Source organism: Sorex fumeus, unplaced genomic scaffold (assembly GCF_029834395.1).
Source record: "Sorex fumeus unplaced genomic scaffold, SorFum_2.1 ptg000002l, whole genome shotgun sequence".
NCBI classification, from domain to species: Eukaryota; Metazoa; Chordata; class Mammalia; order Eulipotyphla; family Soricidae; genus Sorex; species Sorex fumeus.
In genome coordinates, this window is record NW_026606059.1 from 823,291 (window position 1) to 846,896 (window position 23,606).

A 23,606-nucleotide genomic window follows, 5' to 3' on the forward strand; every position below is an offset into this window, starting at 1 on the left:
CCAAGCACAAAAATTTGTAAGTCTACAACTGTACCTCGTGGTGTTTCACTAATAAAAATCAAAAAATAAAAAACTCTTTATTTCCCCCAAGAAAGCTACTTTAAGAAAACCCTGTGATGGAACAACGTTATGAGTGTGAGCACTCACCTGTTCTCTTGCACTTTCTACCATCTTCATTTTCATGGAAAACTTGAAGCTCCTCATCTGAGAACACATGTCCTCCTGCTCACACGCCTCCCCGTTCTCCTGGGACTCCCCGTCCCCGTCGACGCTCATGCTGTGGTCACCTGGGAGAGTAAGCTTTTCTTCTATTTTGTTGAGGAAGAAACATCTATTCAAACAAAGAAAAATGAAAATTAATACCAGAGACCCATGAAGGAAATCTTTGGTGAACATGGGAGGTAGCATTCATGAGAAAGTCTACAGTTGCTAAACGATTGCTATTTTTTCAAAACTCTATACTTTCACTACTAGAATTAAAAATTGTTTTAATCTTCCAAAATCACTAAGAACATTTCAACAAGATTTTTCCAGAGCCACGGCATTCACGGTGCCAAAAGAGAATAAATAGTCTAAGTAGATACTAGCAGATGACTTAAAGACACACACACTGGAACGCCACTCAGCAAGAAAGGATAAAATCTTCCGTTGGAAACAATAAGGATTAAAATCTGTAGAAATTTTAGTAAAAGGCAATCTTATATTTATCTTTAAATTTTTTAAATTATTTTTTATAATTTTCATCTTTAAAAAAACAGTGATTTAATTTTCCCACACTTTTTCTACAGATAAGCATTTATCTCAAAAAGAAAAAAAAACTACATATAATAAAAAAGCACAACAAAAACGTGTAGTAACACTGGAAATAGGATACGACAAAAATGAACACATGAATAACCTTTTAGTACCTGTAGTGCAAACCATAATGCCACAGGAGAGAGGGAGGGAGGGAGGGAGGGAGGGACACGGGGTGGGAAACGTACCCTGGGGTCAGGCTCAGCTCTGCAACAGTGTACCTATGGCCACTCCATCACAACAAAGAGTACCACATGCGGTTACAGTCCTTAGGGCCCACAACTATATGCACACAAAGGGAGTCACGACTTCTCTGCATCTCCTGCCCCTTCTCTGAAAGGAAGCGTTTGTAACTGCTGCATGGGTCGCGGTGCTCTCACGGCGTGGGACAGGGACCCAGGCCGAGAGTGACCCAGGGTGGAGAGTGACACAGGCCGAGAGTGACCCAGGGCGGAGAGTGACCCAGGCCTGGGAAGTGCCACCAGTGCCACCAGCTCAGTGTCGGTGCTGAGCTGGGGGGTCGCAGGGGAGCGCCAGCAGTCCGAACTGCAGCGAGGCCCGAGGCACGTGAAGCCGTGGGCTGGGGCAGCCTCTGGGAGGGAGCAGCACCTGGACGCTGCCCGCTGCCAGCACCTGCGCATGGCCGAGCGGCAGCAGGGGCGGCCAGGAGGGCCAGCAGGGTCGGGCCCCATGCGGACAGGGTGGGGCTGCCCTGGGGACCTTGGCCAACGGCGCCCAGGATGTGGTGATCCAGGTTTTGTCTCTCTCTCTCTCTCTGGCCGCCCGCATGGAATTTTACTGGGACTTAAATGAAAAATTAACAGGAGCTCTGCTAGACGCAAGCACTGCAGTGTGTTAATCCGTTTTAGAGGGTGCCAAGGGGCAATTTGAAAAATGAGCATCTTACCGATTTGAAACGACGTCATCCCAGACGTTCACTGGGTCCAGTTTGGTATCTGGGTATCGGTTTGTCCAGGTTCTGAGGAGTCTCTTCAGAGGACCTTGAGATGATAAATTACCTAAAAATACCATTGGAGAATAACTATGGTAACATAGAGGACGACAGAGCACAAACGACACTTCAATGACAAGGCCAGCATTTCCAATTTCTTCGCCAAACTAAACATTTCTCTCCTTCACAACAGGAGACCAAAGCTGCCGTATCAATTCTGATACAGTCTGCCACCGAGATGCAATTTCTTTCTCTTGGTTTGTTTTTGGGTCACCCCGGCAATGGTCAGCTCAGGGCTCACTCCTCGCTTGTTCAGGAATCACTTCTGGCAGTGCCCGGAGGGTCATACGGGGTGGGGCTGGCCGCACTCAGGACGAACACCCTACCCGCTGGGTCACCTCTCCAGCCCCCAACACTCTTTCTCAGGGATGAAGAGCAAGTAAGGGGCAGAGGAAAGAGCACAGGGCCCGAGGGAGGACAGAATGACGTGCCTGCTGTTCTGCTGGCCTGCCTGGGTGTGGTCTCTGGGACCACACATGCCACCAGCTAGGCGGGATTCCTTTAGAACAGAGCAGGAATCAGCCGTGAGTACCACCAGATGTGGCCCCAAACCCAAACCAACGGGGGAACCAGCACCCAGGGGAACCACCACCCTGTGTGCACCGGGCCCAACCCCACCTGGCACTGCTGAGGGGGTCCTCGGGGTCACACAGGAGCCCCGAGGACTGCGCGAGTCTCACCCCAAAAGCATAATGGGGAGAATCACACACGATCTTCACAGCCAGGGCCGGCCCGCAACCCTCCACCCACCACCCCCAAAGCGGGAGAGACTGAGACTGTCCATTTGCACGGTCAAGCTGGACAGCCCAGGGGCCTCACCTCAAGGCCAGAGCCGCACAACAGGTCAGACCTGTGAGGCGACCCAGACCCTGTATGGGCTGGGTGACGTGACCCTCACCGCTGGGGACAATCTCTCTGAGGCACTTCGGGAAAGGGACTCACACCCACCTCCTGAGATTCACACTCACACTGCTAAAACTCAAACCCTTGGTCTGCTTTCTCGCTGAGGTGGAGGGGGCGGCGAAGAAGACAAACTCATGTCAGACACCCTGGGCTCACGGTCGCTCTTCCCCTCATTAGCAAGTTAGATAATCTCTCATCAAGTATTGGATGAGTCGTTGTATCTCTGTAAGTCTCTAAGACGAGGAACTGCACAGTGCTATCCCTGCTGACCCAGAGGAACTGCACAGTGCTTCCCCTGTTGGCCCAGAGCAACTGCAAAGTGTTATCCCTGCTGGCCCAGAGGAACTGCACAGTGCTTCCCCTGCTAACCCAGAGGAACTGCCCAGTGTTATCCCTGCTGGCCCAGAGGAACTGCCCAGTGCTTCCCCTGCTAACCCAGAGGAACTGCCCAGTGTTATCCCTGCTGGCCCAGAGGAACTGCAGTGTTATCCCTGCTGGCCCAGAGGAACTGCACAGTGCTTCCCCTGCTGACCCAGAGGAACTGCACAATGCTATCCCTGCTGGCCCAGGGGAACTGCACAGTGTTATCCCTGCTGGCCCAGAGGAACTGCACCGTGCTATCCCTGCTGGCCCAGAGGAACTGCACCATGCTATCCCTGCTGACTCAGAGGAACTGCACAGTGCTTCCCCTGCTAACCCAGAGGAATTGCACAGTGCTATCCCTGCTGGCCCAGAGGAACTGCACAGTGCTTCCCCTGCCGGCCCTGTGGCACGTGGTCACAGCCCATGCCCTTGGCTTCCCAAATGCACCAAGTGCCCTGCTGGCAGCTGGTCAGTGGTTCCCAGGTATACCACAATTGTGTGTAAGCGCAAAGGGGATGAAGATCCTGGCAAGCTCAGGAACTGGAAGAAAATGTACAGATACCGCCGCCGCTTGGTGCGGAGTCTAATAGGGAGAGAGCATCAGTTGGCCAAGCCTGAGAGGCCTTGGGAGTACCACGGCTGACACTGGGACCCTCAACACCCAGGGGAGATGGAGGAGAGAAATCCGAAACATCAGACCAAGTGCAGACAGGGGCGAAAGAGAAGGGTGCTGCCGGCACTAGTCAAAAGCAGAAAGGACTCAATGAATGACGCATCACTAACGCCGACTTCAGGTTCAGAGTGACAGGAGAGGGTGAGGGTGAGGGTTAGGGGTTAAAGTGCTTCTCTTGCAAGCAGTGATCTTGGCTTGATTCCCCAACATCCCCGAAGAGACCCCAAGGTAGACTAATTAGGCAGGCGGACAGATATGAATGCAAGTCCTGTTACTATTATGAGAAGTATCCTTCACAATTATTTTGAATTGAGAGAAAAGTGGACACGTCTATGTACGACAGATGCATCTGACTGCTGAGGGTACGGGCTTGCTCCCGTATCAAGGGGCCCGCACGTTTCCCACAGAAGCCACTTCCCGTGGGCAGAGGACCTTGGCGAAGTTCCCCAGCCCAGCCCGCCAGCCTCCCGTGCCGCTGCAGGGCTGGCCGGGCACTGGCCTGCCCCACGTCCACCCTCTCTCAGGCTCGCACGCCCAACAGCTTTGGCCTCTGCTCTGCATCTGGGCTCCAGCTGACTGCAATGATCTCAGGGCATGTTTCTGTAAAATGAATTCAAGGTAGTTCATAACCTGCACATTAGAAAAATAGCACTCAGGCTAAGAAAAAAAAGCTCGAAACCCTTGAACAACTATAGAAGAAAGAAGTATGGTATGGTAAAGTTACCTGGTTTGCTTATAAAGCCAATGAACTCCTGAATTTCTATTAAAGTTTGCACGGACTGCAACTTGGTGAGTCTACTTCTGTGTAAGAGGACGTCGATACTAGAATAATTCTGGGGGGAAAAAGGTATTTAGCATTGTTTAAAAACCAACTTACTACTTTAAAATTAAGTACAGTTCTCTAACACATGAGAAACAGCAATTATGGTATAAGCACATACATTATACAACACATCTCCAACCGCTTACAGTCAGGCCACAGAATCAGTTAACGCTGGTTTAAATTCTGAAACCTGAGTTAGGCTTTGGGAATTGGTCTACAGATCTGAGCTAATCCAGGGAGGCAGGAGGGGTAGGTGGAGGGGAGTGTGGCTTTGGCAGTGAATGTGGTATCATGTTATGTGCATGAAACTATCGTTAACAGTACTAGATCATGGCGCCTTAATAAAAGTTGGGGGAAAGAAAAAAATAATCTAGGTTTTAATAAAATTAATTTAGTTAGGCTACCGCTGCCTTTGTTACCAGTATTTAAAACTCATAACATTCAGTGATGCAAAACTGTCAACTATTAAGGTCAGTTCTTCCTTTTCCAACAAACTTCTTGAGTGTGTTACTTTCAAAAACTTATTTAAAAAATAAAAATAAAGACAATAAATGCAACCCTGAGTACTACTGGCTAAGGGACAAAACCCCAAAGTTTTTTTTTAAAGGTCAAAGGTCAGAGGAAGATCCTCAGAAAAGGCAAAAAAGCATTTGGCACAAAATGAACAAAGAAGATTAATTCATTCTTCTCACGAAGAAGGCAAAATTCTTTTAACTACAAAAAATGAGAAAGTCTCTGTTCAAACATTTTTAATGTGACCAAAAAAATAAAATACTGGGGCCAGAGAGACAACACACAGCCCTGCATGTGGCTGAGCTGGGTCTGACCCCTGGACCCGTGCAGTCCTGGGGTCCCGTTAGAGATGATCCCGGGGTAGAGCCAGGGTGAGCCCTGAGCACAGCCAGGCATGGCCAGGCTCTCCCGATGCAGGTCACAGACCCTCCCGTGATCAGCACCCTTGCCCCAAACGGGCCTCCTGAAACCAACAAGATTATTAAAAAGACACCGAGACACAGAACACAGTGAGAAAACAGAACACTGTGGTACTGAAGCATGATCCCAGGCCGAGAGCACAACAGGCGGCACTTGCCTTGCACGTGGCCAACCTTGGGCAACCCTCGGACCCCCCAGCAGTGACCTGAGTGCACAGAAGCGGCCCCTGAACACCTCCCGTCACGGCCCCCAAACCAAAAATCAGTTAACATTTAAAAGCAGAGGGGCAGAAGGGCCGGGGCCACGTTCCAAGGCTGAAGCTTGGACCTGGGTCTCTGGCAGGGCAGGGTGGGCGGATTCTGTGCCCTGAGCCGCACAGCGCCCGGCTTATAAATAAAGCAAAACCCACCCAGAAAGTTACACGACTTTTAAAAGTTAAAAACTCAGACAGCAGAGGTAGTAGAGTGGGAAGGAGGGCGCCTGTCCCTGCTGCTGGCTCGCCGTCTGGCTTTTCCTGAGTGACCCCGAGACCCCAGAGCCACAAGGAATGGCCCCTGAGCACAGAGCCAGGAGTCAGCCCTGACCACCACCGGGTGGGCCCCGAACCAAGTAAAACCAAAATTCCCTAAAAAACAAAGTGAATATGAATGTTTGATTCCTGACTTTTTATTCATGAGTTTATTGACTGTTCAGCGGGAAATGTGCTCAGTGGCCAAGTACGTGGCCTGTGAGCGGGTGGGTCTGAGCCTCAGTCTCAGTCTCTGACTCTCAGTGTCTGACTTTGTCTCTGTCTCTCTGACTCTCAGTCTGTCTGTCTGTCTCTTAGTCCCTGTCTGTCTCTGTCTCTCAGTCTCTGTATCTCTGACTCTGTCTCTCTCAGTCTGTCTTTTTGTTTCTCAGTTTCTCTGACTCTGACTCTGTCTCTCTGTCTCTCAGTCTCTCTAACTCTGTCTTTCTGTCTCTCAGTCTGTGTCTCTCTCAGTCTCTGTCTCTCTGACTCTGTCTCTCTCAGTCTTGGTCTCTCAGTCTCTGTCTGTCTCTCTCACAAGTTTACAGACTTTAAGGAGTCCCAATGGGACCAGGGAGATGGCACAGGCATCACATGAACACCGGGCATGCCCTGGAGGCCTGGGGCAGCACCGGATGTGGCTCGAGGGGCCCCACCAGTGTCAGGGGGGCCCTGGCACCGGCTGCCCAGCCTGGCCCACCACGTGTCTCCGGGTGGACTCAGGAACATCCTGGGAGAGAGGCCCCAAACACCCGCCAGAGAAGCATGCATCACGCGTCTGTCACCTGCATGAACACGTGGAGGCCGTTCTCAAGGTAGTACTGGGCTCTGTCGACATCGTCTTGCAGGAGGTAGAGCAGACTCAGTTCCTGGCTGAACTGCAGCTCGACGAGCGCCTTCCGCAGCTCCTGGCCCACGGCCTCGTCCATGAAGGTCAGCAGGGACTGGTCGCCCTGCCCGCGCAGAAGCAGCTTCAGCTTGCTGCGGACCATGTAGGGCAGGCAGGTCTCCTAGGGGACAGGACGGAGCCTCAAGAGTCACCTGAGGACACGGCTATGTCCTCACCATTCTGCTCCTGACTAGCGTTTACAGGCCGAGATTGAGAGCAAAAGCCAGGGAACCGCGTCCCAGACCCGAGAGCGGGATTCCTGAAGCAGGTTCACCTGAACTGCAGTTTCTACGGAGAAGCCCTCAACACTGAGACACGGTGAGCCCGCCCAAGCCCAGCAGGGAGGCCAGCCAGCCCGACGCTGTAGCCCCTGAGTCCCCGTGGGGAGACAGGAATATTGTTCCCTGTGGCCTGCTGGAAATGTCAGTATTTGAAAACGCGTTCCATTAATTCTTAAAGAGTCAGCAAAAGTGAGCAGAGTGGGCAAAGCGGGTTATAGAACTATCCTAATGCTTCACAGCTGCGTTTGAGACGTCTTAAAAATCTGGCTAGACATATGCTCGTACCAATGGACGCAGAGAAAGCATCTGACAAGATCCAGCATCTGTTTATGATGAAAACTCTCATCAAGACGGGAGTTGAAGGAACTTTCCTCAACATAGTCAAAACTATCTACCACAGGCCCACAGCAAGCATTACAATCAATGGGGAGAAACTAAGAGCCTCCCCCTGAGATCATGGACAAGACAAGGGTGCCCACTCTCGCCACTTCAAGATATTACTGGAAGTACTCACCATAGCAGTTAAGCAAGAAAAAGATATCAAGGGCAACCAGATAGGAAAGGAAGAAGTGAAGCTCTCTTAGAGAACACTCAGAGAATCCTAAAGATTCTACCAAAAGCTCCTAGAAAGAATAGATTTATATAGTAGAGTGGTGGGTTACAAAGTCAGCACCCAAAAGTCCATGGCTGGGATGTTAGGGACATTGGTGGTGTAAAATGACACTGGCGGAAGGACAGGTGTGCGATCATTGTATGACTGAAACTCAAACATAAAACTTCTGTAACTGTAGCTTATAGTGACTGAAAAAAAAATTTTTTAAAGTCCATGGCTTTCCTATATGCAAATAATGAAAAAGAAGAAAGTGATATTAAGTAAATTCCCATCATAATTGTGCCTCAGAAAATGAAGTACTTTGGAATCAGCTTAACTAAGGAAGTAAAGGACCTATACAAAGAAAACTACAAAACACTACTTCAAGAAATAAAAGAAGACAGAAGGAAATGGAGAAACATCCCCTGCCCATGGATCAGGAGAATTAACATTGTCAAAACGGCAATACTCAGCAATACTCCCCAAAGCATTATACAGATTCAGTGCGGTTCCTATAAGGATACCCACGACATTTTTCACAGAAATAGAACAAACACTTCTGAAATTCACTTGGAACAATAAATAGCTAAAGCACAAATAGCTAAAGCAATTCCTGGGGAAAAGGAAGATGGGAGCTATCACCTTCCGCAATTTCAAACTCTACTACAAAGCAGTACTAATAAAAATAGCATGGTATTGGAATAAAGACAGACCCACAGACCAATGGAATAGTTAAATATCCTGACAAAGACCCTCAAATACATGATCATTTAATCTTTGATAAAGGAGCAAGAAATATTAAGTGGATCAGGGAAAGCCTCCTACACAAGTGGTGCTGGGAAAACTGGAGAGCAAAGAAATAAACTCAGCGGGGGTCTGGTGCCGCCAGCAGGTCAACCTGTACCTGTGAGGCGAGGGCACCAGCAGCCCGATGGCACCTTCAGACTTCCAGACACCCCAAAATTGCTGCTGTGCCTTTGGCCAGACCCCAAAAACTTGGGGCAAAGTTTACCAAGAAAGTAAACAGCTGAAAGTTAGGTATGCGGGAGACACACCCACAAACCACCTCCGGCTCAGCTATATAACTGAAGGCAAGGCCTCTCTGGTTCCTGATCGAGCTGCTTAAGGGCCATGATCCCAGAGACTCAGAAACGAATCTCGGAACCCAAAGGCTTTTGGCAGAAATGCATCCTGTTCCTGCAGTAGGTTACTGGGGCTGGGCCACTCCAGGCGGGAATAGGTGGAAATCATCTACTTCACAGGCATTGGGAGCGGTGGGAGGGGGGTATATTGGGGTTCTTCGTAGTGAAAAATGAATACTGGTGAAGGGAAAGGTATTTGATCATTGTATGACTGAGACTTAAACCTGAAAGCTTTGCAACTTTTCCCACAATGATCCAACAAATAAATATAAGAAGAAAAATAAATAAATAAATAAATTATTTTGACAAAAAAAAAAAACACGTCTTTTTGGCAAAAAATAAATAAATAAACTCAGACCGCTCTCTAACTCCAGGCATGAAAGTCAGATCAAAATAGATCCAACACCCATCATTACAATGAAACTAAAGACATCTTCAAAGATGAAACACCAATGACCAAGCAAGGGGAAGCAAAGATAAACAAATGGGACTACATTAAACTAAGAAGCTTCTGCACCTCAAAGAAACTGACCAAGATACAAAGACAACTCATGGAATGGGAAAACGTATTTACTCAGCACCCATCTGATAAGGAGTTAATATCAAGGATATAAAAGGCATTGGTAGAACTCTACAAGAAAAAACCTCCAAACTCAAATAAAAATGGGGAGAAGAAACAGAAACTTCCTCCAAGAAGAAATTCAAATGGCCAAAAGGCGCATGAAAAGATGCTCTTCATCACTAATCATCAGGGAGATGCAGATCAAAACAACAATGAGATATCAACTCACACCACAGGGACTGGCACACATCCAAAAGAACAAGAACAGCCAGTGCTGGTGTGAACAGCCAGTGCTGGTGTGAACAACCAGTGCTGCTTTTCTTGGGGAGAAAGAGCCCCTCTTTCATTGCTGGTGGGAACGCCGATTGGTACAGCCTTTTGGGGAAAAAATATGGACATTCCTCAAGAAACTGGAAATTGTACTCCTATATGACCCAGCAATACCTCTTCTGGGAATACATCCTGGGGGCCCAAAAACACACAGCAGAAATGCCATCTGCACTTGTCTGTTCATTGCAGCACTGGTCACAATAGCCAGAATCTGGAAACAACCCAAGTGCCCGAGAATAGATGGCTGGATAAAGAAATGACGGAACATCTACACAGTGGAATACTACACAGCCGTAGGAAAAAAGAAGTCACGAGATTTGCTTATAAGTGGATGGACATGAAGAGTATCATGCGGAGTCAGAGGAGAGGGAGAGACAGAGAATGACTGCATTCACTTGTGGGATATAAAAAGAATAGAAAGAGACTAATACCCAAGGCCCGGGAAAACAGGGGCCAGCAGGACTGGTCAGTGGCTGGGAGCTTGCCACAAGTATGCGGTGAGAGCAGGGCAGTTAGGACAGAGAAGGGACCGGTACAATAAGAGCTGGGAATGATCGTGCCGGAGAAGAACTGAGTGTTGAAAGTAGGTAGAGGGATATACACGATGACCTTTCAGTATCAGGACTGCAAACACAACGTCCAAACGGAGAGGGAGAGAGAGAGCCCAAGAGTGCGTGAGCGAGAGCGAGAGTGAGAGAGAGAAGAAAAGTGCCTGCCATGAGGCAAAAGGGTGGCGGGGGGGAAACCGGGGACGTTGGCGGCGGGAAATGTGCGCTGGTGGAGGGATGGGTCTGACTGAAACCCAATCATGAACAGCTCTGTAACTGTATCTCACTGTGATTACAAAGCTGCCACCTCTAAACCTTTTTCAGTGGGCTCAGAACTCGCCCCACCTGGTAGAAGGGCTCGGCCCACATCTTGCTGAGGCTGGACGGGCTCTCGGCGTCCACGCCAGCCGTGGAGCAGAAGGCCAGGGACGTCCACTCGGCCAGGCGGTCGTAGCAATCCAGGCACGCCCGCTCCCAGAAGTCCTTCTCGGCTCTAGATGGCTCTCCGTCCTCCCACTCCTGCCTGGAGAGAGCCTGGCGAGGGGAGGAGGTTTCACCACGTGGAGACAAAAGGAAAGACGTGCAAGGTGGGTCGGGGGGGAACATTCCAGAACAGGCACTTTCAGAGCTGCACTGAGGGAAGGGAGGAGGGGAACGCCAGCATGGAAGGAAGGAGGAAGCCAACAGCCAGCGGACTGGAAACCTTCCCGAAACAATCAGTGCCCGTGAAGCCAATAATAAACAAAATTAAAATGAGAAGACAGAACATTTGCATAAAATTGCAAGACTTTTACGACCTGTACTGTTCATTCACGGAGGCTACCATGCTAAATATGTATACTGGTCTGGTGGCAGGCAACTTCAAACACAAAACGTGCCATGTGTGGTTGAATTTAAGGTCATCTTCCGAAACCATTTTTTTTCATTACCTCACAAATTTATAAAACTTTCTATTTAAGTGGAAATTATATAATGAATATAATCAAATGAAAGCTTATACTTGGTAACTTACAAAATGCTTCCTGGGCTGGAGCGACAGCACAGCGGTAGGGCGTTCGCCTTATAAGCGGCCAACATGGCCGACGCGAGTTCGATTCCTCCGCCCCTCTCGGAGAGCCCGGCAAGCTACCCAGAGTATTCGATATGCCAGACACAGTAACAACAAAGTCTCCAATGGAGACGTTACTGGGCCCGCTCGAGCAAATCGACGATCAACGGGAGGGCCTTTACCTTATTTCTTAAACAGCAGAGATACAGCAATAATATGTTTTGATATTTGAGTTTTATGAAACCATCTTCTGCTTTTAACATTTGAATAAAGTTGAAGGGATACAGTGAATGATAACGAAGCTTTAAATTCCAAGGCCGACAGTTCTGCCACGCGGGGAAGACTTTTAAGCAACTTACATATCTAACAGAGATCAATTTTACCTGATTATACTGCCTGACAGCTTCCGAATAATCACTTCTTGCTTCTGCTAATAACGCATTCTGAGTGATCTGCTTTGTTCCTATCTCACTGCTAAAAATACCATGTAGGATGTCATATTCTCCAATGGACCTGTACAGTCTATAACATAAACCAAAAAAGACCTAAGTCAACGAATGCCTCAATAGATTTATTATCCTAAACAATATCAAATCAAGATGTCACCCATTTACAACAAACAAGATTTTGGGTTTGTTTTGGGGCCACACCCAGTGATGCTCAGGGCTTTCCTGACTCAGGAAACACCCAGGGTCCGGGATCACACTCAGGGCTGGGGACCCCACCCAGGTCAGCTGCATGCAAGGCAAGAGCCATCCCTGCGTGGCCTGCGATCTTAAAATATAAAACATGTATTTTATACATTCCATAAATATAAAAAAGACGTTAACAACTTTACATCTTTACATCATGTCTTGTCCTTTATCATTTAGACAGAAATTATCCTAAGGCATATTTGAGATAAAAACCTGGACATTTCGTAGGTTGACAACACATAAACTGCTTGGCACATTAACTTCTGTGTTAATCCACTTCGGCCAACTGCACATCTCTGAATGATCAAATAGGAATCCTTGTCTAGCTCTGAAGTAGACAAGAACCCAGAAGCCAGAAAAGGCGTACCCCAGTGATTCTGACGCCCTGGTGTAATCTACGTACGGGCGATCTCAATTTTGCTGACAAGCAATTTTCGGTCTTAGTATTAGCTGGAGTACACAGGGACAAAATCAGCAGGATTCCATCAAGTAAGCTTGTGTTTCTGATCCTTTCTGGCACGGGTGCAGCTGCCGGCTGGCCGCAGTGTAGCACAGGGTGGCACCTGATGTCAACTGAGGGGTCACACGCTAACCGAGGACAGAGGGGGGCTGACGGAACGCTGACCCGCTCGCCCAGCCTCTCAAGCATGTGCTTAGTTTGTTCCCATCTTCCGAATCCTAACCCGCACGTAGTCTCTCTTTAAACCCCCCTCAACCCGCTAATCAGACATGTGCAGAGAGCTTCCCACCCTGGTTCCCTGTGGTCTGGTCTGAAGTCTCACATACTTACATGAAAACCCATGAGCTGCCTCAACCAATTCCCAGTTTCTACAAAAACCTAAAAGATGCAGCTTTCTGGGGCTGGAGCGATGGCACAGTGGGTAGGGCATTTGCCTTGCACGGGGCTGGCCCCGGTTCAATTCCCAGCATCCCATAAAGCTCCTGAGCACCGCCAGGAGGAATTCCTGAGTGTATGAGCCAGGGGTAACCCCTGCGCATCGCTGGGTGTGACCCAAAAAGCAAAAAAAAAAAAAAAAAAAAAAAGATGCAGCTTTCTTATGGCCCACTCATGGAGGATCAGAGATAAAATATCAGAAACAGGCGTGGGGGGAGGTGGCGGGGGAGGGATCGTTGGCGGGGGTTGTTGCGGATCAATGCCCAGCCCGAGAGGAGGCGGGAGCACGAACGGGTCCCAGGGCTCCCACTGGCCCTGGCCAGCAGACGAGGGCCCCAGCGAGACAGGAAAGGGGAAGTCCGTTCCCAGCACTGCAGAAGGCACCAGATGTAGGGAACAGGCTTAGAAGCCGAGCTTCACCCCCCCAGCTCAGACCCGACATGACCGTGTGGCTGAGAACAGACTTCACAGAAGCAGCCGAGCATCCGAGCGCTGTGCGGGGTGGCTCTCCCCTCCCCCCGCTCCCCGCTCAGCACCGCGCCTGCCAGCAAGGTCTCAACACGTCTGCATCTGAGCAAAAGGGACTCCAGAGCGGAAGTTCCAGCAGCCGCCACCTCTCTCCTTCCACACGGAGGCAGGCCCCGTCCAAGTGACCGTGACCCAGGAAGCACACAGGCTGGGCCAGGCGGTCCACACGGGGTTAGGGCACTTGCAGGGCAGCCCCAGGCTGGTCCCTGGGGCCCAAGGGCTGCCCTGTCCTGGACCTCCCTGCCATCCTGCCAGGGCAGACCAAGTCCTGGTCAGGCTGCGAGTCACCAGGTAGGAGCCCTCACACAAGGGAAAAAGCAAGAGGTTGAACAACATTCTCTTCCTCTGGGCAAGATCTTTAAAAATCAGGGCTGGAACGATCGCACAGCGGGGAGGGCGTTGGCCTGGCACGTGGCCAACCCGGGTTCGATCCCTGGCATCCCATAGGGTCCCCCAAGGACTGCCAGGAGTAGTTCCTGAGTGCAGAGCCAGGAGGAACCCCTGAGCATTGCTGGGAGTGATGCCAAAAAAAAAAAAATCTTCAGAAATCTTGCCGGTACTCGCACAGAAGAGACCGGCTCGCCCCCAGCCCCAGGGGGGCTGTTTCCACTTGTGTTCTCCGGGTCCAGCTGTTTGCCCGCCGGGTCCGGCCGGCGGCACTTACCTGGCGAGCTCCATCCAGCGGGCGACGTCGGGGGTCAGGCCACGTGGGCCGCGCACTCTCTTGGCAGGCGGCCCCTGGGGTTCCAGCTGCAGCAGCGTCTCCTCCAGGAGGCGGATGCCCGCGGGCTGCTGCAGGCTGGCCAGACAGCTGGACCCCACGGACGCTGCGTCCAGGCCCAGCAGGGCGGCGTGCTGGCAGCTGACCTCCTGGAAGACACACGGCACGGTTGAGCCAGGCGCCTTCGCACCAGGACCCCCGTATCCACGCGCAGACGACCGCGCTGCCCTGAGCTTACAGGACCCCTGGGCCAGAGCTGGTCACCTACTCGTGCTTTATTCCTCGGGGTTCAATGTGCTCACAGGGGGAAGTGACCTTCTGTTCTTATGCTTCTGATTCAGAGACTTAGAGCAAGAAAACCACCAACAAAAATACAAAGATCCAATATATATTTTACATATCAAACAAACGTAGATTCCAGGGATATTTATCCCGCCTAGAGAAAACAAGTCGCTAAAGCACAAAGGTCTGTCCCATCGCCAAAAACACTCATCTCCCGGTGTCTTGGCAACACCCGCGGTGTCTGTCTGCCAGCCAGCGGCTACTCAGCAATCTCAGATAAAGGGTGTCGGAACCATAATGACCTTTACTATGTCATTCCCGATTTGAAGAGTTCTACGTGCACCAAAATACGGACAAATCCTGAGGCAACATGAGGGTATCCTAAATAGTACCACAGCATCTTCACTCAGACGCACCCTCGTGCACGCGGGAAGGGTCTCAGGTCTGCGCACACCCTGGAAATCAGCTCCCTGCCGACCCCCACGCTCCAAGTTAAGGCCCGTCCGCAGAGCCTCAGGTGGGCGGCGGGGTGGGGAGGGGGCACAAGTCCCGGAGGAGGCAGTGACAGGGTGAGCCTGTGGGGGCAGAGCTGCCAGTCAGCAGCGCCACCGTGACCCGAACTCCACCCGCCACGCCACAGCGTCCCGTCAGGACGGCAGCAGGCCATCTGCCTGGGCCCCTGTGTGCCCAGTGGCCGGGCACGCTGGCAGCCATACCCTTCTCAGGGCAGCAGGCTGAGGCCGGGGCTGGGAGGAGGCCGGGATGCGCAGTGGGAGGCTGACGTGGGCGGGGGTGGGGCTGGACCGTCACGGCCCGGGACTGTGGACAAAGACCCTTCAGCAACTGAAAAATGAAATGCCTGAGAAATCTGCTCTTTGGAGCCCCTGCTGGAGCACACCGCCTGCCCTACCCAGGAGCACCGGGTATGGCCTGTCTGGGCGAGCACTGTTGCTGGAGCACTGCTCTCCTTAGGGTGCCTGCATTCTGCTTCCTGTGTCCTTACGAAGGATTCCCTAATAACCTTTTCCTGGTCTTTAGGAGAAAGAGCACCAGGAGCTGCTGACTTTTCCCCCGTCAACGGTGCTGTCAGGACAGTCTGACAAGCAGCGACGTCACAGACAAGAGCTTCATCCCGGGAGAGCCTGCAGGGTAGGGCGTCGCAGAGACACTCATCCTCACTGAAACAACTCCGGGGGGTGCCAAGCTACAGCACGCGGGGAGGAAAAGCCCCGGTCTCCGACATGAAGCACAGACCCAAGCCCCAGTCAGGGCAGGGCTGCACTCAGCACTGTCCCCAGGGCAGGCCCCAAGCAAGACCCTGTGTAGCAGAAGCCATTGACGTACCTGGCCAGGGCCAGGGACTCCCCCGAAGGAGTCGGGGTACAACGCAGAGGGAAAACGACCGTGAGACACTGGCTCATGCAAAACTACTTCTATTTTTTAGTGTGATCAGGAAAAAACAAAGAAGGAATTCTACTTAGAAGCCAATACAAATAAAAGTAACTTAAAAGGGGGTATGGTGCCACCAGCAGGCCAACCTGTACCAGCGGGGCACGTGCACCAGCAGCCTGATGGTGCCTTCAGGCTTCCTGACATCCCCAAACTGCCGCTGTGCCTTTGGCCGGACCCCAACAACCTGGGACCAAGTTTACCAAGAAATTAAGCGGCCAAAAGTTAGGTATGTGGGAGCCACAAACCACCTGAGCTCAGCTATACAAGCTCTTTTGTTGGCCTTATTTCAGAAACCCATAGCTGAATCTCAAAAGAGACCAAAAGCCACAGGTCAATCTCAGACCCAGGCATGGCTGAACAGACTGGGGGAAATTGGAGGTGGGCAGGTTTAGCTTCGTGCCCAAGCAGAGCCCTGGCAGCCGCTGGCTTCCGCAATCCAAAATCACCACCACACCCCCGGCCTGACGCCACCGTTTCAGGACGGACCTCACCTAGATGTAATCTGCTGAAAATTCTGGTATGTGGGTTTCGTGACTGAAATCTCCAGGCTTTCTTGGGGTCGGGATGAGCTGCCTCCCCCCCACCTCCCTGTACTTCTCAGTAGTCACATCCACACCCCAAAGCGACCACCCAGTTGGAAAGCTCTTCCAGCCTTACCATCCCAATAAAAATACCACATGCCTGAACAAACACCATGACCTCTTGGTGCCTGTATTGCAAACCATAATGCACAAAAGGAAAAGGAGAGGAAGAGTACGAAGGTAACTGTCTCCCATACAAAGAGGTTGGGAGGGGCTGGAGCGATAGCACAGCGGGGAGGGCGTTCGCCTTGCTCGCAGCCAACATGGCTGACCCGGGTTCGATTCCCAGCATCCCACATGGTCCCCCGAGCACCGCCAGGAGCAATTCCTGAGTGCATGAGCCGGGAGTAACCCCTGAGCATTGCCGGGTGTGACCCAAAAAGAAAAAAAAAAGAGGTTAGGGGTGGGGAGTGGGGGGTTGGGAGATGGTGGTAGGAAAATGGGGGACATGGGTGGTGGGAAACGTGCACTGGTAGAGGGATGGGTGCTGGACCGCTGCATGACTGAAACCCAACCATGAGCAGCTTTGTAACAGTCTTTCATGACTATCCAGTATCCAAAAGAAATTAAAAAAAAAAAAAGTAATGTGGAGTTCATGCTCAGTTCAATAAACTTAATCAAAGGCATAGCAGTACCCTTACATTTAAAAAAAAAAGTAGGGGCTGGAGCAATAGCACAGCCGGTAAGGCATCTGCCTTGCATGCATCCAACCCGAATTTTTGTTTGTTTCCCAGCATCCCATATGGTCCCCCAAGCACCTCCAGGAGTAACTCCTGAGTGCAGAGCCAAGAGTAATGCCTGTGAATCGCCAGGTCTGACCCAAAAAGCAAATAAACCAATAAATAATTTTTAAAAGGGATTAAAAAAATTGAAAAAACATACTAATAAGCTAAATACTTCATCATATAAAATATTTCTATTATTTTAGGAAGGAGTCACCGTTGTTATACTATTTACAGTAACAGGTAAAATGAAGAGAATACATTTTTCTATTACACTTTGAATTGACTCATGTTTTGAATAGCAAATATTTCTTATGTCAAAAAAAAAACTGCTACAGGGACTGGAGCGATAGCACAGTGGGGAGGGCGTCTGCCTGGCACGCAGCCAAGCCGGGTTCGATTCTCAGCATTCCATAAGGTCCCCTGAGCACCGCCAGGAATAATTCCTGAGTGCAGAGCCAGGAGTAACCCCTGTGCATTGCAGGGTGTGACCCAAATAGCAAAATAAAAATCAAAAAAATTGCTTCAACACTTAGGCACCATACTTTAAATATGTATGTTTAAGCAGTAGCTAAAAGTGTTCTTAACGGCCCTGTCCAATCACAATGCCTTGAAAAGGCCTCTCTAACCACTGCACCTCACTCTCCATGATGACACACAACAGCCTGACCAACGGCTGTTGACCCGCCTGCTTATGCAAAATTGCTTCAGTAAGTCCCAATTACCCAGTTCCTACCACAGCACCTCCTCAAGTTGTCGTCCTCATTTGTCTATGCACCTTCTGCCACCCACTGAGAAATGAAGTTTAGGGAGAAAAGACCATGCCTCGGGGTCTCTCCATCCCCGCCGGGGATGAATTCAGGCACGTGTCCTCACAGGCAGTCAGGAGCAGGGAAACAGCAGCTTGCAGAATTCTGCAAACGGCGTGGCTCGTTCACACGCAGGACACCTGTCCCAAGCTGGACTTCTGATCCTGCTGTCCTGTACAAGCCCTGGGAGAACACAGATCACTGGGAAGAGGCGCCCAGGCGTTCTACGGCTAGTCTGGGAGGCACCCGGGCTTAAGCTTACAAATAAAGCTACTCTGACAGAGACGCAAAGACACGGCAAACAAAAGCCTACTCTATAAAGCGCGTGCTGAGCTCTTACCTGGATACAAGAAATAAAAGGTGGAAAGAACAAAAAAGAAGAATTAAGGAAATGATTGAAGTCCTGCAGCAGCTTCTGGGTAATGCTGTTCCTCTCGGGTGTGGTCTTGCATTTGTCCATTTCTTTCATGATCCCGGAGAACAAGCTGCCAAAGAGCTGTTTTGCGATGATGGGATCCCTCTGTAAAATATTTAAAACACAGACAAATTAGGACATGAAGTAAACATGCTTTAATTTACTAATATGAAAATACAAATTGCTGGGGCTGGAGTGACAGCAGAGCGGGGAGGGTGTTTGCCTTGCACGCGGTCAACCCGGGTTCAATTCCCAGAATCCCATACGGTCCCCTGAGCACTGCCAGGAGAAATTCCTGAGTGCAGAGCCAGGAGTAACCCCTGTGCAACGCCGGATGTGACCCAAAAAAGAAAACAAAAATACAAATTGCTGTAAGCATCCCTCTGGCTGATTTCAATTCTACCTGAAACCTTTTTTTTTGGTTCTTTTTGGGTCATAACCCAGCAATGCACAGGAATTACTCCTGGTTCATGCACTCAGGAATTACTTCTGGCAGTGCTTGGGGGACCATATGGGATGCTGGGTATCGAACCTAGGTCGGCCACATGCAAGGCAAACACCCTACCCGCTGTGCTATTGCTCCAGCCCAGTAGAATAGTCTTTTTTTTTTTTTTTGCTTTTTGGGTCACACCCGGCGATGCTCAGGGGTTCCTCCTGGCTCTGCACTCAGGAATCACTCCTGGCTGTGCTCAGGAGACCATATGGGATGCTGGGATTCGAACCCGGGTTGGCCACATGCAAGGCAAACGCCCTACCCGCTGTGCTATTGCTCCAGCCCCTCTACCTGAAACATTTGAACAGAGCCTTACAGAGAAGCATCTGCGATTCAACAGCTCTGCAGTTTTATCTGACATGAGTCTTACGAACATCGTAATAGCACAGATTTTGGACTTGAGAGTTTAAAAGCTAACCCAATCCCACACATAACAACAGAGCTTTACACCTCAGTGAATGTAAGCCTTTAGATTTCGCATCTTTAGATGCAATCAGGGCAGGAAAGGTGGTTCAGCGTGTGAAGTTCACGCTTTGCAAGCAGGAGGCCTGGATTCAGTCCTGGCACCAGATGGTGCCTGGAGAAACTTCTGGTACAAAAACAAAACAAAACTAAATATATATAACGGGCTATCAGAAACATCTCACATGACAGTGGCATAGCTTGGCCAAGATAATGCTAGGTTTGGATCAAAAATCATGATAACAAGCTGTGATACAGGATCAAATGGTTACAGTCGTAACTGATAAGACACTGAAAACCGTTTCAGGAGTTCTCATTCCGTCAGCAGGCCCGTAAAGCTGAAGGGAAGTAACTGATGAGTTTAAACGCGATGTTGATTTTAATTTCCAAAGTCCTTAACTATAGCCAAGTCAATGATTTAAATTGTCTTTCATGCTGGGCCAAGTGGCTGCGTCGCGTGTACCTGCTGCACCCTCACACGGGAACTCTAGTCCTTATTGCGGGTGGGCGGCAGTGGGGGCTAGAGGGGTTTTGGGCCACTCAGCGGTGCTCAGGGGCCACTCCTGGCAGGCCCGGACGACCATGTGGCATGCCGGGGGCGGAACGTGGACTGGCCTGTGTGAAGCCAGTGCCCTCCGCTGTACTGTCACTCAGCCCTTGTGACGGCAACACCCACGCTGAGGCATTCCTGGCATGCGCGGCAGAGTTCTCTTTTCCCTCACATCTACTGCCGTGGGCCGTGGTGTTGAGGCGGGCCACACGACTGCCTGGGGTGGCCGTGGGGTGCCGGGGTCCGGCCCAGGGCCTCACGCGTGAGGCCTGTATCCTCACACCGCACCACATCCCCGCCCCAAACACGGCATGAGAGTTAAGTTCTGGAGTGGACGGGGAGGCCTTGCTCAGGGTCCACCCTGGTGTGGGGACCCTCTGTCAGGGCCACACAGCAGACGCAGGCACGCGCCTCACCTCCTGGGCACCTCCCGAGCCCCCGTGACTCTAGCTGTGAACACGAGGGCTGGAGAGGGTACACAGAGTGCCTTGTGTGCAGCCGGCCGGGTTCAACCCCCGGACCCTTCCAGGAGTGATCCCTGAGCACAGTCAAGTGTGACCCAAAAACCAAAGTTGACCAATAAAACGAGGACATGAATACAAACATATGGCTATTCTGCTATTGCCGCAGATGCCTGCCAACTGGGAATCATCTAAACAAAAGGCTTTAAGAAACGGCAGCAGGACCAGACAGACAGGATGGGGGCAAGGGGCTCTCCTTGCGTCTGTCACCCCAGCTTCCACCGGGATCCCACACCCTGGCACCGCTGAGCCTGCCAGGAGTGAGCCCTGAGAACAGAGTGAGGAGCACGCCCCGAGCACCGCTAGGAGTGGCCCCAAAACAAAAAAAGTGGAGGGCTATGCAAAGAGAACTCACTGTAACATCAGTAACAGAAACCTAAGCACAATGAAAGTCAAGATTATATTTCAGTGGTTACCACAGTACCATATAGAATTCTCTTTGATACAAAGTTATTTCAATAACAAACAAAGAAATCTTAATCAGCCTTTTGGGGAATAAAAATCCTGTTTTGTAACAATTCAGCTAGACAGCTTTATTCAGTCTCAGTACTTTTACACCCTAATACGTGAAAATTATATCCAGTTTAGTTTATTGATCCCACCAATAAACTAACACTCCTCGATCCCCAAAAAGAAATGATTTCTGGGGCTGGAGCGACAGCACAGCGGGTAGGGCATTTGCCTTGCATGCAGCTGACCTGGATTCAATTCCCAGCATCCCATAGGGTCCCCTGAGCACCACCAGGAGTAACTCCTGAGTGCAGAGCCAGGAGTAATCCCTGCGCATTGCTGGGTGTGACCCAAAAAGAAAAAAAGAAAAGGATTTCATGTACGCAATGACCAGAGCAGTTCAAGAGCCTCACACGCCAGTTCACCTGGACATTACTGGGAGGAAGGAGAGACTGTGACTTTATGGATGACGACGCGGCTCATGGCACCCGGGGCCTGGAGGGGAGCCCGAGCTGAGGGTCTGCTCGCGACTGGGAGCAAGAGAGGCAGGGCTGGGGCCAAGAGCACGGCTCAGGGCTGCAGAAGCCTGGTAACCTAGACAGATGGACACCTCGCTGGAGGCGCGGGGCGGCCGACAGAGCCTCGCAGGCCAGACCCCTGGCGCCGAGGCTCCCCAGGCTCTGTCTGCCGAGGGAGGGTCCAGAGGACGGGCTGACCTGGGCCACGGCTTGCAAGGGGGCGATGAGGCCGCTGTGCTTGATCTGGATGTCGGGGAGGTCTCCTTGCCGGTAGCTCCGGTACAGAATGACGTGGGCATCCTGCTTCAGGTGCCGCTCGCTCTGGAGCTCCTGGGGGCAGAGAGGTCAGCGGCGTCACTCGGGAGAGGCGGCAGCAGGACCACAACCACCCCAAATGGCGTGTTGCTGCGTCTGACTGGTCTGTGGTCAAGGCTACATCCAAAACAAAAATCACTATGGCAGAGGCACAGTGAACATTATTTAAACGTCTACCAGAGAGTGACCTAAATAGTCACGCATCAGAGCGTGTGGCCGAAGAGCCTCGATGCCGTCCACGAGCGCTGCCTCTCCCCTGCTGGGCCCCCCTCCGCAGCAAGGCTCACCCCTGTCTGCTCCTCCGGCACTCCTGACTCGCCCCCAGGGTATTCCGGAATCCTCTTCTCTTTCTCCCCCCAGCCATTGGTCAGCCCTTCTCCAGAAAGTCCCTCCCCCGTCACGGCCCCCTGAGCAGATTCTGTACTTCATGTCCGACTCTGCACGTCATGATCACTTTAGAGTAAGCCCAGGACCGAACCCTGCGCCCACAGACGCCAACCCCGCGACCTGCTACCGAGCCGCACTCGGGATGTTTTGCAGGGAGGGCTCAGGCCGCCCCGTGGTGGTGCTCAGGACGCACTCCTGGCCTGTGCTCGAGGGAGAGTGACCCCTAGCCGTGTTTACACGGGGTGCTGTAAGCGTTCACGCGACAACCTGATCTTTCTCTCTGGAGATTATGCCGTGATTAACGGTTTATACGTTAAACCAGAGCTAAGGCTAGAGAAACCCCAAAGACGCTCTACGATTTGGGCAACACTTAGCTGTTGTTTCTTGTACCTTCGGCTCTTGCCCGGCTACCCAGCGCTGGCAGCCTGCCTGGCAGAGGCAGCTAGCACAGGCGCCCACCGCCCCCTGCTGGCTGGCCAGAGTGGGGGGACGGGGGGGCCCTGCCGCCCCCCTCCCAGCAGGGATTCTCAGACGAGACTTCAGGCAGGAGGGGGGGCCTGTCTCCCCACGTACAAGAGTCTGGAGAGGGCCAAGGGAAGGCCCCGCTTGGAGGTCGGGCCAGGCGGGGAGACGGTCCTGGAGGCCTGGGGAGGTGCCCTGGCCTCAGCAGTGGTCAGGAAGCCCCTCACCCCCGCAGGCAGGGGACCCGGGCCACCACACAGCCGGGACTCGCACGGGGATGCTCCCACCACTCTGATTCACAGACAACGATGGGCCCGGGTCTAACGGGAGGCCTCTTCCCCAATGGGGGGCCTTGGGTGGGAACGGCGGTTCTGACCAACCGGGCTCCGGGCAAAGGTACAAACCTTCTCTCGTTTTTGCTCAGCGACCCCTTTCCTGGCATAAATCAAACTGAGTTTCTCTTTGTCCTTTAAAAACCGCCTGCGCAGTCGGAGTATCTCAGCCCGGTTGTCGATCCCTGGAAGACAGGCAGCGGGGGGTTAGCAGCCACGGGCCCTCTGGGAACTGTGTCTCTGCCCACAAGCCCAGGGCTGACCGCCTATCGGCCCTGAGCATGTGCATTCACTTCTTCCACTGACATGGCCCAAAGGGAGCGAAGAGTAGGCATTTTTGTAAGCTAGACATTTTCTGAACAAAAACTTTTTTTTCTGGCTTTTTGGGTCACACCTGGCGATGCACAGGGGTAACTTCCGGCTCTGCACTCAGGAATTACTCCAGGCAGTGCTCAGGGGACCATATGGGATGCTGGGAATCGAACCCGGGTTGGTCGTGTGCAAGGCAAATGCCCTCCCCGCTGTGCTAGTGCTCTAGCCCCTGAACAAAAACTTTTAAGGCAACCCAGCCCAACCCCAGACCATGTTCAACGAATGACGCCATCCTTTCTAAC

At 51.4% G+C, this 23,606-nt stretch overlaps 1 protein-coding gene across 1 annotated transcript in view; it reads right to left on the reverse strand.

Annotated features, from left to right (window-relative positions):
• PRKDC (protein kinase, DNA-activated, catalytic subunit) overlaps window positions 1–23,606 on the reverse strand; it is a 147,459-nt gene that overhangs the window by 23,983 nt on the left and 99,870 nt on the right. Inside the window, exons 60-69 of the mRNA XM_056112417.1 lie at window positions 23,065–23,177; window positions 21,695–21,826; window positions 18,428–18,607; window positions 14,185–14,390; window positions 11,786–11,924; window positions 10,700–10,888; window positions 6,796–7,020; window positions 4,471–4,579; window positions 1,703–1,814; window positions 148–331 (exon numbers count right to left, since the gene is read on the reverse strand). Coding sequence (XP_055968392.1) covers window positions 148–331; window positions 1,703–1,814; window positions 4,471–4,579; window positions 6,796–7,020; window positions 10,700–10,888; window positions 11,786–11,924; window positions 14,185–14,390; window positions 18,428–18,607; window positions 21,695–21,826; window positions 23,065–23,177 — 1,589 coding nt within the window. The remainder of the gene's footprint in view (window positions 1–147; window positions 332–1,702; window positions 1,815–4,470; window positions 4,580–6,795; window positions 7,021–10,699; window positions 10,889–11,785; window positions 11,925–14,184; window positions 14,391–18,427; window positions 18,608–21,694; window positions 21,827–23,064; window positions 23,178–23,606) is intronic.